We start from the raw sequence: 23,794 nt of genomic DNA, 5'->3' as shown, positions 1-23,794 counted from the left end.
TCTGGGAGTAAAAGTGCACAAAGTATTGAAGGTGGCAGAAGAGATTGAGAAAGTGGTAAAAAAGTGCACAGGATTCATGTAATAGAGGCCATAGGGTACAACAGCAAACAAGTTTTGATGATCCTTTATGAAACACTGGTTCAGCCAATTCTGAGCATCATATTTTAGGAAGCATGTGAGGCCTCTAGAAACGGTGCAGAAAAAATTTACATAATTAGTTGGGTGGGGGGAGTGGGTATTTTCAGTTGCATGGACCATCATGGAGAAAGATAAAAGGGTTGGGGGTGGGGGGAAGAAAGGAGTGGTGTGCTCAACACAGGTCAAAGATTCCAGAACAAGTAATAGGACAGAGAATATGGAAAGGGTCAGGAATCTAATTTCAGGCACAGCAGATTAGAGGACAATTATGAAAAGGGAAGCAGTCAACACAGGACTGGGGTGTTGTACTTCAATGCACACAGTATATGAAACAATGTAAATGAGCTTGTAGCATGGATTGAAATTGGTAGGTATGATGTTGCGGAGTTCACAGAGATGTAAATGCAAGGGGATCAGGGCTGGGAACAAAATATCCAAGGATACAGGTCCTAGGTCCTATCCACAGGACAGGCAGATGGGCAGAGGGAGAAAGTTGCCTTGTTAGTAAGGGATGAAATTAAATTGATAGCAAGAAGTGATATCGATTCAGAAGAGTTGAGGGTGTGGGGAGAGTTGAGGAACTGTAAAGGAAAAAGACCCTGATGGGAGTTGCATATAGGCCTCCTAGCAGGATTCAGGATGTGGGGAAGAAAATAAATCAGGAGACTGAAAAAGGCACATGCAGGAAGCACACAATTACAATAATCATGGGGGACTTCAATATGCAGGTGGATTGGGAATATCATGTTGGTACTGGATCTCAAGAAAAGGAATTCAGGTAATGTCTCTGAGACATTTTTGGAGCAGCTTATGGTAGGGCCCACTGGGGAACACGCAATTATGGATTTAGTGATGTGTAATGAGGCAGACTTGATTAGGGAGCTTAAGGTGAAAGAACAGCAATGGACTAGTGACCATGACATGATAGAATTCATCCTCCAGTTTGAGAGGGAGAAGCAGGAATGAGATATAAAAGTGTTACAATTGAGTAAAAGTAACTACAAAGACCTGAGGGAGAAGCTAGTCAGAGGTGATCAGAAGGGAGGCCTAGCAGGCAAGAAAAGCAATGGCAGGAGTTTCTGGAGGTAATTCAGGAGGCACAACAGAAATTCATCCCAATAAAGAAGGAACAAGGGAGGATGAGGCAACCACGGCTGACAAAGAAAGTCAGGGACAGCATAAAAACAAAAGAAAAAGCATATAATTTGATCAAGATTAGTGGCAAGCCAGAGGATTGGGAAGTCTTTAACAACCAGCAGAGGATAACTAAAAAGGCAATAAGGGGGGAGAAAATGATCTATGAGTAAGCTAGCTAATAATACAAAAGAAGATTGCAAGGGCACTTTTTTAGATATCCAAAAGGTAGTTTTCTAAACTTGAACACTGGACTCTGGAAAATAAGGCTGGAGTAGTAGTAAGAGGGATCAAAGAAATGGCAGAGGAACTGAATAGGTAATTAGCATTAGTTTTCAGTGGAAGACTCCAGCAACATATGGAAACTTCAACAGCATCATGGAGTGGAGGCGAGTGTAGTGGCCATCACCAAGGAGACGGTGCTGGGGAAGCTGAAAGGTCTGAAGGCAGATAAATTATCTGGACCAGAATGGGTACACATTGGCATTCTGAAGAGATAGCTGAGGAGGTTGTAGAGGCATTGGTAGTGATCTTTCAAGAATCACTGGACTCTCGGAGGGTCCTCTGGGACTGGAAAATACCTCATAAAACACCCAATTTTAAGAAGGGAGCAAGGCAGAAGACAGGAAACCGTAGGCCAATAAGCCTAACTTTGGTCATTGGTAAAATTTTAAAATGCATTATTAAGGATGAGATTGTTGAGTACTTGGAAATGCATGGTAGAGTAGAGCTGAGTCCGCATGGTTTTGTCAAGGGGAGGTCATGCCTGACAAATCTGTTAGAATTCTTTGAGGAGGTAACAAACAAGTTAGACAAAGGACAGCCAGTGGAAAGGATCTATTTGGATTTCCAGGAGGCCTTTGACAAGGTGTTACACAGGAGGCTGCTAAATAAGATAACAGCCCATGGTGTTAGGGGCAAGGCACAGACAGTGGACTGGCTGACTGGCAGAAGGCAGAGAGCAGGGGTAAAAGGGATCTTTTTCAGGGTGGCAGCTGGTGACCAGTGGAGTTCCACAGAGGTCAGTGTTGGGACCACAACTATTCACATTATAATTAACAATCTGGCCAAAGGAACTGAGGGTACTGTTCTAAGTTTGCAGATGACACAAAGATAGGTGGAGGGACAGATAGTGTTGACAAAGTGGGGAGGCTGCAGAAGGATTTGTACAAGTGGACAAAGATGGAACACAATGTGGGAAAGTGTGAGGTTATGCACTTTGGTCGGAAGTAAAGGAGTGTAGATTATTTTCTAAAGGCCTTAGAAATATGAAGCACAAAGTGATTTGGGAGTCCTAGTTCAGGATTCTCTTAGGGTTAACATGCAAGTTCAGTTGGCAGTTTGAAAGACAAATGCAATACTGGCATTCATTTCAAGATGGCTAGAATACAACAGCAGAGACACACTGCTGAGGTTGTATAAAGCTCTGGTCAGGCCACATTTGGGAAATTGCGAGCAGTTTTGGGCCCCATATCAAAAGAAACATGTGTTGGCATTGGAAGGGATCCAGAGTAGGTTTACAAGAATGATCCCAGGGAAGAAAGACTTATCATATGAGGAGCTGTTGAGGACTCTGCATCTGTACTTGATGGAGTTTAGAAGGTTAAGGGGTGAATCTGATTGAAACTTACAGAATACTCAGAGGGCTGGACATAGTGGAGAATGTGTTTCGTCTGATAGGAGAGACTAGGACCCGGGGGCACAACCTCAGAGTGACAGGATGACTCTTTAAAACTGAGATGACGAGGAATTTCTTCAGCCACAGGATGGTTAATCTGTGGAAGTCATTGCCGCAGAGGTCAAGTCATTGAGTGTATTTAAGACAGAGATAGATAGCTTCTTGATTAGTAAGGGAATCAAATATTACGGGGAGAAGGCAGGTGAATGGGATTGAGAAACATATCACGGGGAGGCGGTAGCCTAGTGGTATTATTGCTATTATCGCAGAGACCCAGATAACGTTCTGGAGAACGGGTTCGAATCCCGCCATGGCAGATGGTGGAATTTGAATTCAATAAATATCTGGAATTAAGAATCTAATGATGACCATGAATCCATTGCCGATTGTTAGGAAAAACCCATCTAGTTCACTAATGTCCTTTAGGGAAGGAAACTAGCATCCTTACCTGGTCTGGCCTACATGTGACTCCAGACCCATAACAATGTGGGTGACTCTTAACTGCCCTCTGGGCAATTAGGGATGGGCAATAAATGCTGCCTAGCCAGTGACACCCCTCATCCCGTGAATGAATAAAGAACATCAGCCATGATTAAATGGCAGAGAAGACTCAATAGGCTGAATGGCCTAATTCTGCTCCTCTATCTGATGGTTCTGAGGATGGGCAACTTCTGTAATGGGAATAGCTGGCGGAGTTGCTTATTCTCCTTAGAACACAAGATTAAAGGAGATTTGATGGACGTATTTAAAATAGAGACTGGCTAGCAAGAACCACTAGGCAACACAAAAAAAATAATCTTACACAGCTAATACGATCTGAAATACACTACCTGAAACTGTGGCAGTGGCACATTCAATCTTATCTTTCAAAAGGAAATTAGAAAAGAACTCAAACAGGAAAAGATAGTGTTATATCTAGAATACAGACAGTTTGCATAGACATACCAGGACAATTTGCTGCCTTCTATGCTGTAGTCATCCTAATATTTACTGTAATGATAATATTAAACAAAGACCTTCCAGACTATTACACATTAGTCTTTGAAAAATATGAAGGATCCAATTATTTCTCCACATCAGCAATAGTTGAAAAACTCATACTTACGTACTTGTATAATCATTTAGCAGAGACCATTAACAAAATCCTACCTTCTCAAAAATGCTTTCAAGTCTTAAAATTAGCAATAAGATGTAATATGGCATAACTGTTACCTGATTACTTACCTACAACATTCTTCAAACCAACGAGCTATATAATCCCACATATAATATGGTTCAAAAGAATTGAAGAGCAGATTTGCAGTTTTAATCAGCTCTGAAGTCTTCTTGTTTTCTCTCATTTTACTGAAATAAAAAAAAGTCAAGACAATGGCAGGGTTGCAAAAGTGAAATGTGACCAAATACTATTTACTTCTGACTGCATTATAATTGATATTAAGTACATATTTTTGTCGGAGCCAAATATCAACTAAAATACTTCTGCCAGCAGCAAAGGTGGCTGACTAGAATCAACAGGTCATTGTTCTATACAGGATGATTGGCATGTAGCTGAGGTTAAATCTGAATCCAGATTTTACAGCTGAAGTAATGGTCCACCCTAGTCTATTGCAGGTTGTCTGTATCCTAAATTACACAAAGACCTGTCCACTCTCCACCTTGTGCATGCTGACATCTGTTGGCTCCAATGTGATCTCCAGAACATCTACAATTTGAAATCTTTTATGATCTCAGACCAGATCATCAACTTTATTCATGATCTGACTACGGACTAGTTACTATTATTTTAAGTCAGTAAAAGATGAGATCCAGGTGGCTTACTAAGATAATCATTTCCATGGTTTTGAACAAACAACAATACTTTACTATACAACATTATAACAGTAATTCCGTTAACAAGAGATAGAAAATTTAAAGTATTGGCGAAGATCTGTAGCTTGGGGTGTGGATGAGGTTGTTGACTTGCTCGCCAAGCTGGCTTGTTTTTGTTCAAACGTTTTGTCACCATGCTAGGTGACATCATCAGTGCAGCCTCTGATGAAGCGATGTTATTCTACTCAACTTATAATTTATACTGTCCAGTCTGTTATGGTGAGTACTGTAATTTTCAGTTTTGATCTCTATGGGTTTATATATGGGGTCCAATTCTATATGTTTGTTGATTGAAGTATGGGTGGAGAACCATGCCTCTAGAAATTCCCGTGTGTGTCTATGTTTGGCTTGGGCTACTATCGTTACTTTGTCCCAGTTAAACTGATGGCCGTCGTTGTCTGAATGTACAGATATTAAGGAGAATTCAATGTGCCATTTTGCTATCTGATGTTCATTCATTCTGATGGCTAGTTTCCTTCCTGTCTACCCGATGTAATGTTTGTGGCAGTTGTTGCCTGGGTTTTGGTAAATCATGTTCATTCTGCATGTTGTGGGAATGGGGTTTTTAGTCCTTGTAAGTGTTTGTCGTAGAGTGGATGTGGGCTTGTGGGCTACCATGATCCCTAGTGATCTTAGGAGTCTTGTTGTCAGTTCTGATATGTTCCTGATGAGTCACATGAGTATCTCAAGAGATAGAAAGAACTGCTGATGCTGGAGTCAGAGACAACATAGTATGGAGCTGGAGTAACACAGCAGCCCAGGCAGCATCAGAGGATCATTTCTGAAGAAGGGTCCCGAACCGAAACATCAACTTTCCTGCTCCTCTGATGCTGCCTGGCCTGCTGTGTTGCTGAACTCCATACTGTGTTATCATAAGTATCTGCCGTGCACGTGGTGAGTGGTGTTCCCACATGTGATGGTAGTGTCTATGTCGAAGGTCTGAAATGTCTTGCAGAGGTTGGCATGACAGGGTTGTATAGTGTTGTGGTCGATGTTGTCCTAAAGGCTGGGCAGTTTGCTGCGAACAATGGTCTGTTTAACGTTTCGCGGTTGTTTGAGATTGAGAAGTGGAGGCGGGGGGAAGATTATGGCGAAGTGCTCATTGTCGTCGATGATGTGTTGAAGGCTACAAAGAACATGGCCTAGTTTCTCCACTACCAGGAAGGACTGGATGACGAAAGGGTACCCTATCAGACGTATCCCATGTCTGTCATTTGAAGAGGTATAAACAGGTTTTTGCTGTGGCGCGTCAGAAGTGGCGATGATTTGAGCATTGCACACTATTCCTATGAGGGCGTCCTTCAACACCCTCAGGTGTCTGTCTCATTCCTCCTCATCTGAACAGATCCTGTGTATGCGTATGGCTTGTCTGTAGGGGATGGCTATTTTAATATGTGTAGGGTGGAAGCTAGAAAAGTGCAGCATCATGAGGTTATCTGCAGGTTTGCAGTAGAGTGATTTACTGAGGACTCTGTCCCTGATGGGAATGCGTGTATCCAAGAATGAGACTGATTCTAAAGAGTAGTCCATGGTAAATCTGATGGTGTGATGAAACTTGCTGATATTGCTATGTAGTTGTTTCAGTGATTCTTCACCATGAGTCCAAAGGAAGAAAATGTAGTCAATGTATCTGGTGTATAGCATTGGTTGGAGGTTCTGTGCAGCTTCTTTGCCTAAACATAGGCTTTGTCAGTTCTGACGTGCCTCAGCGAAAAACGTAATGACCTTTTCAAATGACATGGGATACGTCTGATAGGGTACCCTTCGCCGTCCAGTACTTCCTGGAAACGAAGAAACTATGCCATGTTCTTCACAGCCTTCAACACATTATCGATGACGATGAGCACCTTGTCAAGGTCTTCCCCACGCCTCCAATTCTCGCTCTCAAACAACCGTTAAACCTTAAACAGACCATTGTTCACAGCAAACTGCTCAGCCTTCAGGACAATATCGACCACAACAGTATACAAACCTATCATGGCAACCTCTGCAAGACATTTCAGATCTTCGACATGGGCACTATGATCACACGTGGGAACACCACCCACCACATGCACAGCAGATACTCATGTGACTTAGACAATGTTGTCTATCTCATACACTGCAGGCAAAGATGCCCTGAGGCACAGTATATTGACAAAACCACATAGGTGCTATGACTATGGATGAATGGACACTGAGCAACAATTGCCAGACAGGGAAGTTCCCTCCCAGTGGGGGAACACTTCAGCGCTCAAGGACATTAGGCCTCGGATCTTCGGTAAACGTCCTCCAAGGCGGACTTGACCCCACCACACTATACACTCTCACACACGCATACATACACACACACACATTCTCTCTCTCTGGCACCTCCCCACAGGCACATGCACGCACGCACACACAGACACAGACACACATACACACACTCTCTCTCTCCCTCACACATGCACACTCTCTCTTCTTTCCCTCACACATGCACACGCGCGCACACGAATCTATGGAGTGAATGTGTATTTGCAGATACATTCTATTTTGTTCAAACAGCACACTATTTATAGATAGTCAGTCAATGTGGCATTTTATAAATTCCTACTTTAGAAATAAAACCAGTCTGACTCCAAACCAAAACACAAGCAGATTCTAAACAAGGCCTCACACCTAACAGGCATTATCTGACCTAAAATGTCACTTCATCTTTACACTGATAAAACCTTTAGTTCTCTCAGGACAATGACTTGTAAGGAATTCGGGGATTTACATATACATATTAATCAATTAAAACCTTCTAACTGATTAAAGATTTAACAGCTTCTAGGCCCGAAACGTCAGCTTTCCTGCTCCTCTGATGCTGCTTGGCCTGCTGTGTTCATCCAGCTCTACACCTTGTTATCTCAGATTCTCCAGCATCTGCAGTTCCTACTATCTCTTACCAGGATGCTGCCTGTATTAGTGTATGAGCTATAAGGGGAGGCTAGAAAAACTCCATTTGTTTTCACTGGAACGCAGGAGGTTGAGAGGTGACCTGATAGAAGTTTGTAAGATTGTGAATGGCATGGATAGAGTGGAAAGTATGAGGCTTTTTCCTAGGGTGGAGGGGTCAATTACTAGGGGACACAGGTTCAAGTTGCAGTGGGGTGAGGGACACAGTTTAAAAGAGATGTGCGAAGCATGTTTTCACACAAAGGATGGTGAATGACAGGAATAAGCTGCCAGAGGAGGTTCTAGAAGCAGACGAAGTAGCAGCATTCAAAAAGCACCTGGACGCATACGTGAATAGGAAGGGAATAGAGGGATACAGATCCTGTAAGTGAAGACAGTTTTAGTATGAATAGGGAAAACATGTCGCTGCAGGCTTGGAAGGCCAAAGGGCCTGTTATGTGCTGTATTGTTCTTTGTTCACATGAATATGCAAGGACAGGAGGAATATGGACCAAAGGCAGGGAGAGGGGATTAGTTTAATTTGGTGTCATGTTTGGTGCAACATCGTATCCGAAGGGCCTATTCCTTGTTTGTTGTACTATCCTATGTTCTAATGCATTTAACTTTAAAATTTCTCTCTTAGACTAGGGTCAATAATAATATATTTTAAATTCAGTCAAAATGCAATATCTTAAGAGAAGAAATAGTGTTACTCATGCCAATAATAATAACAAATGAAACACACACAGTTCAGTAATATTTTGAAGGTTTTTGCAAGAAAGTTGTTTGATGAGTAACACTTTCTTACAAGGATAAGGCTAATAGAATTTCAAATAAAAAACAAAACAAGCCATTTAATTATTGAAAAAAATGGGTTTGATCAATCATGACTCCACAGTCACAGCTTACAGACTCCTGTCTTAGACTATTTACTTTGCAGGTGAGTTATGCATATATTTTTTCTTGAAATGTTTGTTAATTGGAATTGGGCTCAATGGCAGTTGAACTGCATATCAGCATATCCAATATAATTTAGTACTTAACCTCAACATAAGAAATTTTAATTTGAATAGTACATTTAAACACAGAGATCACATTCACAAAACAGAAAAAATGATGCAGACCAGCACTTCAAGAAAAAAAATCACTAGATTATCTCCCTGCCAGTCAATACCAAGCTGCTATACTTGGCTAGATGAAGTGTCAAATGTGAGAACTAGATGTGAATGGCCATGATTATTCAGTATATTGTTGCACTTGAAGAAAACGTGCAAGCTATTCAATATTAAATTAGCATTACATTGAAATATTACACAATAATTCTGAATGTGTGCAATGAAGCACATCAATAACATCAACAAGCAAAAATGTAAACATTATACTGTATGGTACACCTTCAGGATACAGGGTGCAAAATACTGCAAAATAGAAATAATTACAGCACTCTTCCATTAGACTGTAAACAATATACCTGCTTAACTGAGTATCGTCTTCACAGTAAGAGGGTTGTGTTTTCAGATTCAATTCTGCTTTGCACTGTGAATGCAACGTTCTAAAAACTTCTATAAGTACATCCTCTAAGATTGCTGGCCCTAGAAAGACAGAATGCACTCTTAGTTCTCTTAACCAATTCTAAAATGTATGCTTTAGGAGACAATCTCAGTTGAACGAATAGTTTGTTGCACCATTAGCAGATATAGAATTGCAGAGATTGTGGCATCAGTCGCAATTAAACCCAGCTCTTTTTATTTTTTAAATCAACTGTTTGGACATGTTACAACACACCTCTGGCACAGGTGGGACTCAAATCCAGACCTTCTGGCTCAGAAGCAAGGAGACTACCATTGTGTCACAAGAGACCCAAACCAGCTTTCATTAATTAAATTTAAATTCCATCAAGTCAATGCATTATTCATTGCATGAACAACTTATTTGGATCATCAAATAATGGGGGTTTGCAATTAAGTTTCACTCAAACTTAATTTGTGCTTTTGGCTGTTTCATGTTTAGTGTGCTGTCGGGATATGATGCACCTCATTAAAATATTTAAATCAGGCTCCAAGGTGCACTTGGAGCCTAATTTAACTTCAACTGTTGTTGCACTAGTTTTCAGGTGTTCAGGAAAGCCAGTAGCACAAAACGACAAATGCCTATTATAGCGCTCCTTGATGCCCAGGAAATACTGAAGTCCACTGCTCTGCTAATCACAGATTTGACCATCCTACCGCATCCCTGACCAGCCTTGATCCCTTGCTCCTTCCCTTTCCCGACTCCTCAATGGGTATTTCCACCCACAGCACTGTACCTAATTCTGGCTTGTCGAGAAGACTAATGAGAATACGGAATGGTTTCAGATCATGTAATGGCAACTTCTCTTCCTTGCCACATCTTTTTCCTTGTAAGATTCCCACCATTGCCTGTGAGGGAAGACAGTGAGAACAGAAAAACCAATTGGTTCAACCAATAGGAAAAAACATTGTGTGCCAGCAATGCCTATAACCCATGAACAAATATATATATTGACGTTCTTGACAATTACTGTGACTTTAAACTCCAACAAAAACAGAACAGCAATAAAGCAGCTTAGCAACTTTGTTCATAATTAAAGATAAATGTCATATCATATAAATACAAAACTCTGCTTTTAAAGCAATTTGTAGAAATGTTCTTCTTTTATGTACTCACATAAGTTTCAGCCAAACTCTATAAATTCCACAGTGACGGAGGCTCAGTGAAGTCTCTTGCCCACCCACTCTTCACACAGACACTCACACAGTGTAATCAACACCCCCATACACCCAACATTATTCCCTCCCTGGGCCACAAACTGAAGTGAATGGGTCAGTTATTCCATTGGTAACAAGGCCTTGTATTAAACAAGGTGATCCAGCCATCCTATGCCATGTGCCTCTCTCAACAGAAGCAGCACCAGCAAGATGGATCAGAACAGGAAGGTCCACTGCAGCCTGCACATAGGAGCAGCAGTTACTAAGAGAAGGGGAGGCCATGACCCCAATCACAAATTGCAATTCAAAGACGGTCTGAATTGGTGGCTGATTAAAGAGAGAGCGGGATGACTGATAGCTCTCCGAAGACAGATGAAAGTTGTGGGGAAAAAGCTAAAACAGTGGATTTTATCACCCTGCAGCAATTATCCCTTTTATCAACTCACACCCCCATTATTATCTGCTCTTGCTCACATGCAAAAGGAGAATCACGAGTTAAAAATTGAGCAAAGTATTTTGACACGATAAACTTCAGAACTTTAATAACTTGTACAGAGTTCGAAAGGATCAGCAGTAACTCTTCTGCAATGAATTGTTTCTTGAGATAAAAGGTCAAGGACAAACTGTTGTATGGGAATTGAAAGCAATTAGCCATAACTAGGAAAAGTCAACAAACTATTTTAACATCTGCTTAGTAACTAGCTGCCTAGTGAAAAATGGGAAATTAAGATTGCCAACAGAAGAACTTAAGGAGTTAATGGCAGGACAGGCTTTGTTTCAAACAGATAGCTAACACTGAATGTAACTCAGAATATAGAAGTTACTCCTGATAAGAAAGCAAGTTACGGACCTGGTGACTTCAGAAATGTCTTAACTAATGTACACCACAAACTTAACGAGACAGAAAATCCTATAAGAATTAAATTCAGGATTCTTCAGCACAGTATGCCAAAGAACGTCACTGCACAAGGATCAGGATATCCAGAGACATACACTGTTGATCAGAATCATAGCTAAATTCTATCTTTAATCAGGTAATAGCTAAGTTATGTTATGCGGCTTAATTGGGGTTATGAGGGGTCTTAATTTGGTTGCTACATGCAAGAAGTTTAAATAATTGTTTTAGGATTTGCCTGTGAGATTTCTTGATAAGTAGCCAAATTAAAGGTCGCTTGTGGTAATTTACACAAAACAGTATCTGCTGGGAAAGTCAAAGTGTCTGGGCTCGTGCACAGTAAATAAGAGTGTTGCAATAGTGTATCCTCAGAAGATTCATCACCTTTGGGGTGGGGGGGTAGTCCAACAACTGCTGCCACACAGTGAAGGTCCTGGAGGAGAGGAAATAGGAGTTGGGCTTCTTCTCATTCTTTGGCAGTCCCATCAGATCAAAGATGACCTGCTTCCACTCTGATTCAACTGATACTGAGATGGCTAAATCAAATATGCAATTTTCAGAGTGGGGCACACATGGAGCAGGTGGTGCTTAAAGGGTTAAGTTGGAGGTTTCTACCTTCCTCCAATATCTCAAATTCATCTCTGCATATTTGCAATGAGGTTTCTTGATGTATTTAGTGTTTTCCCAAATTAGTCTTCTCCATTTTTCTTTGTAACACACCAGGATCTTCTTGAGTTAGTAGGTATGTTCCATCTCTTCACGGCTTTGAGGCCATCACTGAAGTGTTTCTGCTGCATGCCTGGCAGTTTCTGACATGACTGTATTTCGAGCACAGCAATTGCTTCAAGCATCTGCTATCACGTATATGAACAGGTCCTACAGAGAGACGGTTCGAGTAACTGATGCGGCAATGATGGTCAGGTTTCTTGAGTTAGGAGGCCTGTTGCTGGACCATTTCTCTTGTCATTGTTTTTGAACCATCTTGCGAAGGCATTGCTGGTGATACACAGTACCAGCGTCAGCCTCGAATTACTACTGGAAAGAACTTTGTGATTTGAGTGGTGTAAGGCATATGTTTCTCTGATATTTATTTCTGTTACCTAGGTAGCTACGAGTTTGAGTTTGCGATTTATTTATTGTTGTCACAATCTCTCTGAAACACCACTAAATTCCAATACATTACTCCACATTAGTTGTCAAATGGGAAATCAATCAGGACCTGCTTTGATTCTCTCCCTTTCCCTGATGTTCTGTCCACTCTTCTGAAAAGGACTACATGAGCATATACTCAGCTAATGAATATCTATATTCGGTGAAGGAGAGGATGGTAACTGTAAACTAATCAAAGCCAGTGTTAATGGCGAATGGGTGGAGATGAAGTAAGTGAACTAGAGAATGAGTGGTGTGATTGCACAATGGGTGGGTGGGATGAGCACTGTGAGGAGCAACGGGGTACAGAGAGATGGTTGGTGAGGGACAGTGATGTGCACAACAGGGTACAGTGTAATGGTACTCGCCTCATTGATCTGCTTAAGTCATTAAAGCTCTTCCACGCGGATTTAAGGAACATGGTGCTAAGCTACTCATCCTCTAGGCCACCTTCAGCTGCAACTCCTTTGCTGTTGGAATATGTTTCTTCTAACTTATTGGGAAGGAGTATTTTGCTGCGATGCCTCATTATACACAGAAGTGCATCCAGTAATGATTATCTCAAGGCCCAGACCTCCATTGTATTGAAACTTTCATTGTCTTTTGATTCATCCTGCTAATTCCTCCAAATTTTCTCTTTAAATTAGCATCAAGATCTCATGCAGGTCATGTTGGCATGCACATTTGTAACAAACCCAAAGTTTCATTCTAATTGAGTGATGGGGTTAAAATGCCATAGACAGTGTCAAAGCTTTTGCAAGATTGTCACTCCATAGCCCCAATCCTGTCTCAGAGCTGTAGCCCTTTTTGTAATATGGAGAGATTCAACAACCAACTTGCACACAAAACGGTCCCAGACATAGTAATCAGATACATGGTCAGGTATTCTGTTCAAGTGATGTTAGCCCGGATACTGGAGGAAATCTCAGCTCATTTTCAAACAGTGCAGTGCAATCTTTTAGACACAAGCAGAAAAGCAGATGGGCATCAATTTGACATCATGTCTCATTGGCATCACCACCTAAACTGCAGCAGCCTCTCACTACTACAATAAAATGCCAAAGTGGATGATGTGCTCAAATATTTATAGTAAGGCCCTGGAATAAGTTGGCACTACCACCAATACCATCAAGATTCTTTTAAGTCTTTAGTATGCTTTGCCATTCACCCAGGCGCCTTAACCTTCTTATTCTGACTTCCCATTTATAATTCATGCATAGTGTTACAATGCTGTTGTTTCCACACTCTTACATATTTATAAAGTTCTAGAGAAGATTGCTGGACAAATCAAGTAAGCAGGCAACTGACGACACCAGCATCATCAACAAGGACACCACTGTGAAACTATTAGATTTGTGCTGCACAACCCACTTCACCTTCAACAACAGCATATACAAACAAATTAATGGAATATCAGGACCGATTGCAGAAGCAGTAATGCAAAGGTTAGGATGAGCAGTGCTCCCACTATGCAACCCAAACTTTGGGTCCAATATGTAGATGACACCTTCATGATTATTAAACACACAAAACTAGAAGAAACTCACCAACACATAAACAACAGTCTTACCAGGATAAAATTCACGGAAGAAGAGAACAACAACCGACTACCCTTCCTGGACATAATATAGAACGCATAAACAACAGGGAACTCCAGACCAGCGTACATAGAAAGACCACACAAACAGACCAGATAATTACATTAGCAACCATCCCATGCCCACAAACAGAGTTACATCAGGACACTATTTAAATGAGACACAACACATTGCAGCAACCCAGAAATACGCAAAGCAGAACAGGAGCTCCTACAATGAGTCTTCAAAAGAAACGGATACCCAAAAAGCAAAATCTGCTGTTACCTCTGAGACAGACCATAACAGGAAGACACAACATGACCTGACTCACTAATCACCCTACCATACATCAAGGATATTTCAGAGATGACCACAAGACTACTCAGAACCCATCGTATCACAGTATCAACCGACAACCACCCTACAACAGCTACTGACAAACGTAAGGGATCCCAGACCCAAAACCAGCAAAACTGGGGTAATATACAAAATACCATGCAAGGACTTGTGAGAAACACTACATCGGCCAAACCAGATGAAAATTGACAATACGGGTACATGAACACCAACTAGCCACCAAGAGAATGACCAATTCTCACTTGTCTCACCACACACGGATAACAAGGGACATGAATCTGACTGGACCACACATCCATAATTGCACAAGGCAAACAGTGCCACACCAGGGAATTCCTGAAGGCTTGGTATTCCAACCGGAAATCCATCAACAAACACATTGAATTAGATCCTGTGTACAAACCACTGAGAAACGGAACCGGAAGTAATACCAACCACCCCAACAAACTGAGGCATATAAATAATAAGCGGGACAGAACACTGACACTTCACTGGAGGTGCACCGACGATGTTACCTAGCAGGATGATGAAACCGTCTGCAACCAAACCCACCGGCTCAGCAAGCATTATCTACAACCTCACCCATATATTTATCTTTTACCTCAATTCAATACCATCTTTTTTCTAATCTCTATTGATGAAGTACCATCCTTGACTATTTACAGTCCAGTGGATTTTTAAAAAAATTCTGTGGCTTTTATATCATTCATTTAAACCTCTCCTATGAGGTTGTTGACTTGCTCGCCGAAAGTGGATACTTTCCAATTAAAAATCTTTTACGCTATCCATTTCCAATGAGAACTTAGATTCTGGTCATTATTTCCTAAATATTCTCTAATCTTTAAGCTGCTAATTTACTTTGTATTGTTATTCATAACCAGATTCAGAAAACCATAATTCCTTGTTGGACATGCAGCTATATTTGCAAACATTTTGAGAACAAACATTTGGGTGATTCCAATCTATCTTTAGTCAGCCTGTGCTACACATCTTAATGCTGAAAACTACAAAGTGACAAAAATCAAAAACATTGGAATAATAGGTATACCTGAATCAGGGGATCCTTGGAAAAGTTATTAAAATAGTAGATTGCATGTTCCTCTGGATTGCTGTGTCTGGTGCTTCTGGGGCCTATGACACAACCATTGTTATCAAAGCCTAAGTGAATTGAAGAACAGAGACTTAACCACGTGCACAAATAAAATGTGTATCTAGATGGGTACTATAACATTTAGCTGACTTTTCTAAATTATTTCAAGGTTTTTTTTTTACTTACCAAATGGTAATCCGTTAAAGGAAAGCAAAAGAGTCACACATTTAGTTAATCAATACTAATCTACATTCTGCACACATTTCTTCACCTTTAGCACAGTAAAATATCATCTACTCATACTCAAAGTCATGAAACACATTGACAGCTTACAGGCTATGTTTATTGAAACATCTAAAACTGGCACATTTGGGAGCACTTTTGGCCTAGATGAGAAGATTGCCCGGTTCAGGCTCAGGGAGTACATGAGGAAACCAATGCGGGAGAGCGAGACAGTGTCTCACTTGGTGCAGATGCGATTCCTAAGACAGGGAGTCAGCCACACAGACAGTCAGTCGCACAAACACCCCTGCATGAATTCCACTCAGGTTAGTGTACACCACCAGTAAGAAATTCAAGGCCACTGTTAGATGAACCAAATTCCTTGGCTCCTCCCCAGTCCTTTGGCCCTTCCCTTATGATCAAGACTTGGAGTCAGTGTGTCTTTCCCTTTCTTATATTGTTTTTCTTAATAAACAAAAAAGATTTCATCAATTATTTGGCATTTTGTCACCTTTATTAATAACTACATTTTTAAAAATCATCATTCTATTGTTTTAACATTTCTTTGGCTTAGCAACTGATTTGATTTCTTCAACTCAATTTATATTTTGAAATTCATGTTTAATGTTGTGTCAAATCTTATCTTTCTGCAATTTGCTCATCAACTCCTTGAGTGAGAAGAAAATTGAAGAGTGGCCCTTCACTCAAAAAAATAAAAGTCTTGCTTTAATTGTATAAAACATTAATTCAACTGCATCTGGAGTATGGTGTGCAATTCTGGTCTCCTTTTCTTAGAAAGAATATACTTGCCATAGTGGAGTGCCAGGGCAGTTCACCAAGCTGATTCTCAAGATGATGGGACCATCCAGTGACAAGACTGGTCCTGTTCTCTCGTGGGTTTAAAGGAATGAGAGACTACCTCACAAAAACTTACAGAATTCTGAATGCCATAAATAGAATAAGTGCAGAACCAAACAGACTTAGAAAAGAAAGGCAAGCCATGTATGAGGTGTAAGACAAGGAGGAATTTCTTCACTCAGAGAGTAGTAAGTGTTTAGAATTCTGTCCTCCAGAGCACTGTGGAGTTGATTCATTAGTTCAATTCAGAGATCAATAAGATTTCTACAGCCTAATAACATCAAGAGATACAAGAATAGCGAGGGAATATAGCAGTGAGGCAGATGATTACCAACATAGAAATAAAAGTGACTGAATGATAGGAAACAGAAAGCTACAGTCAATGGATATTTTTCAGCTGTTAGAAGGTTCGTAGCGGAGTTTCCCAGGAGTTGGTATTGGGACCCTTGCTTTTCCTGGTAATATGTTATTAATTCGGATCTTGGTGTGCAGGTAGAATTTCCAAGTTTGCAGATGACTCAAAACTTAGAAGAATTAGAGGGCAGCATGGTGGCTCAGTGGTTAGCACTTCTGCCTCAAAGCGTCAGGGACCCAGGTTCAATTCTACCCTTGGGTGACTGCCTGTGTGGTGTTTGCACGTTCTCCTTGAGTCTGCGTGGTTTTCCTCCAGGTGCTCTGTTTCCCTCCCACAGTCCAAAGATGTGCAGGCTAGGTGGATTGGCCATGCTAAATTGCCCATAGTGTTCAGGGATGTGTAGATTAGGTGGGTTATAGGGTGGGATGCCCTGAGGGTCAGTGTGGACATGTTGGGCTGAAGGGCCTGTTTCCACACTGTAGGGATTCTATGCAATCGATTCTATTCTTTGAATTATAAACAGTGAGGAAGGCAGTTTGGAACTCCGAAAGGACATTGACAAATTGGTAGGATGGGAGGATTGGTAGTAGACGAGATTCAATGCAGAGAAGAGTGAGGTGACATCGTTTGATTGGAAGAACATTGAAAGATAACATAAATTGGGGGTACAATTCTATACAGGGTGCACGAGCGAGACAATCCAAGTTTACACGTGAACAGATCATTGAAGGTGCCAAGACAAGTAAAGAGAGCTGTTAGTAAAGCATAAGCTGCCCTCAGTTTTATTAACAGGTGTATACAGCACAAGAATAAGGGGACGATGTGTTCCATAATGCTTAACCTTTTTAAAGCTCTGGTTAGGCCCCCAAGTAGGCTCTTGCTTCCAATTCTACACATCTCACTTTACTAATAATGTAAGGATCCTTAAGACCGGAGACTTCCCAGAATGGATGGGGGATTTTAACTAGGAGATTGAGGGAAGATTTAATACAAGTTCACTTTTTATGAAAAGTTTAGATAAGGTAGACAAAAAAAACCTGCTTCCATTAGCGGATAATATGGGACTAGGAAACAGATATTTCAGGTTTTGGACAAGAGCTTGAGGGAGAATGTGAGCAGTAATGTTTGTGTGTAGTAAATGACAGTAAAATTGCTGCTCATGAAATTTTTGGAAGAAGTAGTAGTCAAAGTTTTGAAAGGAAACTGGATGAGATTTTGAAGTAAAAAAACCTTGCATGGGTACAGTGATCAAGTAGGGAAAGTGGGGCTGACTGATTTGCTGTGTGGGGAGTTGGTTGGACTTTATTGGTTAGATGGTCTCCTTCTTTTCTGTAAATGACTGTGATGTCAAGGACTGCTTCCTTAAGATGAGCAGTCAAATGAACTTATTTTACTGGATCAATGAAGGATCCCAGTATTTGAAATACAAAACTTACTTCAACATTCACTACATTTTCCTATGGGTTTCATATAAACCTGCCAGCAATAAAGCACACCATGTCAGCTAAACGCATTTGCCATTTTAAGTACACGTATATCTGGATGATCCTGACTCACCGAGAAGCCAGGCATAAAGTCTACGGTTGAGAGACATATCTCTCCGAAGTACCACGTGTAAAGCTGCAGACAATATCTGGATCATGTCTGGGCGAGTTGCCTAGTAAAATAAATTGGAAAGAAAAAAACATTTCTGTTAAATATGGGTTATTTAATGCCGAAATATTGAAATACAATACGTTTCATCCATGCTGTTTGCTTTGCAAGGTCCCCTCTCCAAATTAATTCACACCATCTTTACTGTGCGTTCAAACCAGACGACTTGAGTACGTAATCTAGGCTGATACTCAAAAAAAATTTCACTACAAAGCTGTGAAAATTTGCATTTTTGGAGGTTCTGTCCTTCAGAAAATAAGTTAAACTTAAACTGTTTGCCAACACAGGTAAATATTTAAGATCTCACAACATTATTCTAAATTGAGAAAACATTAACATCAGATTAATAATCTAGAGACTCAGACTAAAGCCAGACGTAGGTTTAAATCCCACCACAGGACTTGGTACAATTTAAATACAAATTGATATAATCTGGATTTGAAAATCTCAGTAATTGTGATCAGGATATCATTGGCTAGCATAAACTTCTGTCTGGTTCAATAAGGTCCTTTAGGTACGAAGATATGTTTTTCATACCTGGCTTGGCCTTCATGCAACTCTACATCCATGGCAATGTGGTCGACTCTTAGTTGGCCTCTGCAATAACCTAGCTCAAGGCCTATTAGGGATGGGCAACAAATGCTGACTATAACAGCAATATTCACATCCCATAGAAGAATGACATTCTTTCAGAGCTTGAAGTACAAAGATCCTTCTATCAGCCATCACAAATATATTAAAAAGTCATTGTAGCCAACTGTTCTTTTCAGGACTTAACTAATTACAAAAAATCTGCCACACTGCCCTTCAAATCATAACTGCATCTCAAAAGTTAAAAGACCTGCAATCCAACAGTGAATGATCAAACCATCGTAAGGAAATAGAGACAAAAAAACTGCAGGTGCTGGGATTGAAGGTAGACAAACGGGAGGGTGGGAGAACACAGCAAGCCAGGCAGCATCTGGAGAAAAGGAGAAGTCAAAGTTTCGGGTATTACCCTTCTTCAGGACTAGATGTGGGATAGGGGGAGCTACAGATAAAGAGGGAAGGGGGAAGACAGGGTTGTGGAATGGTGATGATAGGGATGACTAGTCGGTCGATGGGAGGGATGAATCTGGTTGGTGGCTGGAAGGGAGGGTCAATAGGTAGAATGGAAGGGAGGAGGTGGGGCTGGAAAGGGAGCTGGGGATGGTTGGGAAGGTTATTTGAAATTAGAGAACTGTGTTGAGTCCTCTGGGCTATAGGGTGCCCAGGTGGAAGATACGGTGTTGTTCCTCAAATTTGCGTTCTGAATCGCTGCGACACTGGAGGCAACTGAGGACGGACATGTCGGAGGAGGAGTGGGGTGTGGAGTTGAAATGGGTGGTGACCGTGGGTTAGGCTGGTTGTTATGGGCCAGGCGAAGATCCTCAGCAAAACAGTCACCTAGTCTATGTTTGGTCTCACCGATGTACAGAAGACCACATTGGGAGCACCGGATGCAGTAGACTAGGTTGGAGGAGATGCGGGTGAAGCTCTGTCTCACCTGGAAGGACTGTTTAGGGCCATGGATGGAAGTGAGGGAGGTGGTGTGTGGGCAGATGTTGCATCTTTTATGGTTACAGACGGTACCTGGGAGGGGTGGTTGGAGTGATCGGTGGGGAGTGTGGCGCGAACTAAGGAGGTTGGTTAGAAAATAGCTATGATCGCTATTTACTGCTGTGACCTCTTCAGCCCTTCAGCTCTTCAACCACACTCTGAAACAAACCTGCTACTGCAGTCACATGCATCCAGACAGTCCTCCTCCATTCCCCACTCCAACCTGTTCAGAAATAATATTACACACCTCTGGAGCAGGTGGGACTCACCTGGCTCAGAGGTATAGAAACTACCTCTGTGCCTTGATCATAGATATTTTCTAAGACAGCCTACCACCGCACCTCCTCCATTCCCCACTCCACAGCTCTAAAACAACCCTCCCAAACATAATAAAGATAAGGTCGCCCTTGTCCTCACTTTCCACCCAACCAGCCTCCGTATCCAACGTATCATCCTCAAACACTTCCACCAACTCCAATTAGATCCCACCACCCAGAATATCTTCCATTCCCCACCATCTCTGCCTTCCACAAGGACCATTCGCTTCACCACTTCTTAGTTCATGCCACACTCCCCACCAACCACTCCAATCCCCCTCCCGGCACATTCCCCTGTACCGTAAAAGATGGAACACCTGCCCACCAGGTTGCACCTACTACAGGTGTCCACCTATCACCACCATTTGCTACCCCGCTACTTCCACCCGCTCTTTATCTGCAGCTCCTCCTACCCCACATTTAGTCCTGAAGAAGGGTAATACCTAAAACATTGACTTCTCCTTTCCTCCAGATGCTGCCTGGCTTGCTGTGTTCTTCAGCCTCCTGTTTGTCTACATTACAAGGAAATACTTGGTCTGCAACATGAGAACAGACCATTCGACTCACTGGTCTCTGCTACACATGAGCATCCTCTTGCCTCTCTCATCCAAATATAAACAGCATGTCACTCAATTTCTTTTCTTTTGCTCTCACTTAACAAAATGAATTGAAACTATTCACCTGAATGACTCTGAGCTAGGATGTTCTGCATTCTTATCCTTCTTTAGAGAAAGGAATTTCTCCCAAGTTTCCCATTAAATTTATTAATAACAATTATTTTTGGCCTCTAGGTACCCGTCAGGGTATTCTATCAAGGATACGAGGCAGTTCAGCCTTTCCAGATAAGTACATCCTTGCAGTTCCAGTATCATCCTTCAATATTTTTTGCACTTTGGAGAAAGTGCCTCCACATCCTTTCTATATTATAGGAACTAGAACTACATCCAGATAAGTATGCTTCAATCAACTTTCAAGATTAATAGAAAGTCAATGCTTTTAAATTCCAATCCTTTAAAAATGCTTGGTCTGCTTTTCAAAGAAATCATACCAACCATCTTTGCTATGCTTAACAGCTTCTGTATCTAATCTCCTTGCTTTGCAGACCTATTTAAACTTCTGAGCAAAGCAGTGCGCGGTACCCTTATTCCTCCTACCAGAATCTACCATCTCAGTTATCCATAATTAAATTTACAAGTTTGTATTAATATCTTACTGTATTTTGCTGCAAGAATTCAATGTGGTTAATTTGTAGGGCAGCATGGTGGCTCAGTGGTTAGCACTGCTGCCTCACAGCGTCAGGGACCTAGGTTCGATTCCACCCTCAGGTGACTGTCAGTGTGGAGTTTGCATGTTCTCCCTGTGTCTACGTGGGTTTCCTCCAGGTGCTCTGTTTTCCGCCCACAGTCCAAAGATGTGCAGGCTAGGTGGATTGGCCATGCTAAATTGCCCATAGTGTTCAGGGATGTGTAGCTTAGGCAGGTTATAGGGGGATGGGACTGGTTGGGATGCTCCAAGGGTCAGTGTGGACTTGTTGGGCCGAAGGGCCTGTTTCCACACTGTAGGGATTCTATGATCATTTTATTTCGTGATTCTAGATGTTTTTGCACTACATCTTTGAAACACAGAAACATAGAAAATAGGAGCAGGTGTAGACCATTTCGCCCTGCTCTACGATTCAATATGATCACAGCTGATCATTCAACTCAGTAAAGGCAAATACTGCAGAAGCTTGAAATCTGAAACAAACACAGAACGCTGGAAAAACTCAGTAGGTTTGGCAGCACCTGTGGAAACAGAAATAGAGTTTCATTCATCTCAGAACACTGCTCCCACTTTGTCCCCGTGCCTTTTGATCCCTTTAGCCCAAAGAACTATATCCAACTCCTTCTTGAAAGCATTCAATATTTTGGCCTCAACTGCTTTCTGTGGCAGAGAATTTCACAGGCTCTATGTGAAGAAATTTCTCATCTTGGTCCTAAACGGCCTACCCCATATCCCTAGATTACGACTACTCGTTCTGGACTCCAATATTTTTGTATCACAAAAGCAAAGCTATCAGGTTCCTTGGGTTTGTTCCATATGGCTCTATATACAGTAATCTTGATCGCTCTGCTCATGCCCTGGAATTATACCGTTTCCAAATGAGTTTCTAGATGGTCACTGTGCTCTCTCTTCCTTAACTTCTTTCAATATATGTGGGTGTAATCCATTTGTATCAGGTATTTAATCCTCTTTAGCATACACAGTATCCACAATAAAAGTTTTACCTAGCTTTCAGGTATTTGTTTTAATTCGTTTTGTGCACACTTTTTGCACAGAATGTTGGAAGGCAACATAGAACTGAGGATTCCAAAAACATGATATTCACTACCCTAATTCAATAATCTGCACCAAGTTCTATACTTAAGGAAGACAGCATGAAACATGGTATGATAATACATCATCCATTACCAATACCTTTCACTCCTGGGCAACAATTTTCGGTTTGTGGAAGTACTAGTAATGCTTCACTAATACCCCAACATCATATTCAGCACTGATAAATGCTGAATAATGGGACTAAGTGCATCATTCTCTGAGGTGACAAAGTCTCAGGAACCGAATGAGATTCTTCTGTACTGTAAAATTCTATGAATGAATCCAAATATTCCACGTATTGCAGCCAAGTGTGACAGCATCATTAATTTTCTAAATTTGCAAATTACAGCATTTATACCTGAAACAGATGAAAAGGGAAGCAGAATAGAATGAGATCCAAGGTGCTCCTCTGCACCAAGGCACTGGAGTCCTGGACAGAAACACTGACTGCTTCAACCTACAGAATTTAACAAAACAAACAGAAGCAAGATTAGTGGAGGATTTTGTTTTAGTGAAAACATATTAAATCCATTCTGGATTAAAATTCAACTGGAATTGTTAACTCAGCACTCATGAAATTTGTAAGCCAACTCCTACAAATGAAGTTATCTGCTTAAAAAAAACAAATTTCAAAAAACCAAAGCTGCTGGTCTTGCAGGCCAGCTGATTGAACAAGCTGCCAAAGTAGTTTTAAGATCTGGATTCACAGCAGCATTTCACTAAATATTTCTCTGTCTCAGCCAGACCAATCCAAATTATTCCCAATGTGGAGTTAATAATGTGGTGTGGAGGTGCCGGTATTGGACTGGGTTGGACAAGATTAAAAATCACATGACACCGGGTTATAATCCAACAGGTTTATTTGAAACCACTAGATTTTGGAGCAGTGCTCTTTCATCAGGTGTAGTGAGAGAGGCATCAAGACACAGAATTTATAAG

The 23,794-nt window shown here is 41.2% G+C and overlaps 1 protein-coding gene across 10 annotated transcripts in view; it reads right to left on the bottom strand.

Annotated features, from left to right (window-relative positions):
- The window catches only part of dop1a (DOP1 leucine zipper like protein A), a 249,275-nt gene extending 225,963 nt beyond the window's left edge, over window positions 1-23,312 (bottom strand). For 9 of the 10 annotated variants that reach the window (XR_007262801.1, XR_007262802.1, XM_048600578.1 and 6 more), the window contains exons 1-6: window positions 23,214-23,312; window positions 18,507-18,606; window positions 15,473-15,582; window positions 10,026-10,137; window positions 9,192-9,312; window positions 4,175-4,294 (exon numbers count right to left, since the gene is read on the bottom strand). Coding sequence is in view for 8 of the 10 variants with exons in the window: in XM_048600578.1 (XP_048456535.1) it covers window positions 4,175-4,294; window positions 9,192-9,312; window positions 10,026-10,137; window positions 15,473-15,582; window positions 18,507-18,591 (548 nt within the window). In the remaining 2 variants the exon portion in view is untranslated. The remainder of the gene's footprint in view (window positions 1-4,174; window positions 4,295-9,191; window positions 9,313-10,025; window positions 10,138-15,472; window positions 15,583-18,506; window positions 18,607-23,213) is intronic. The other variant, XM_048600580.1, reaches the window with a different exon arrangement.
- Window positions 23,313-23,794: the final 482 nt, after the last annotated feature.

This window comes from Rhincodon typus, chromosome 9, assembly GCF_021869965.1.
Source record: "Rhincodon typus isolate 14 chromosome 9, sRhiTyp1.1, whole genome shotgun sequence".
Lineage (NCBI taxonomy): Eukaryota > Metazoa > Chordata > Chondrichthyes > Orectolobiformes > Rhincodontidae > Rhincodon > Rhincodon typus.
This window is presented reverse-complemented; position numbering and strand designations above follow the sequence as displayed.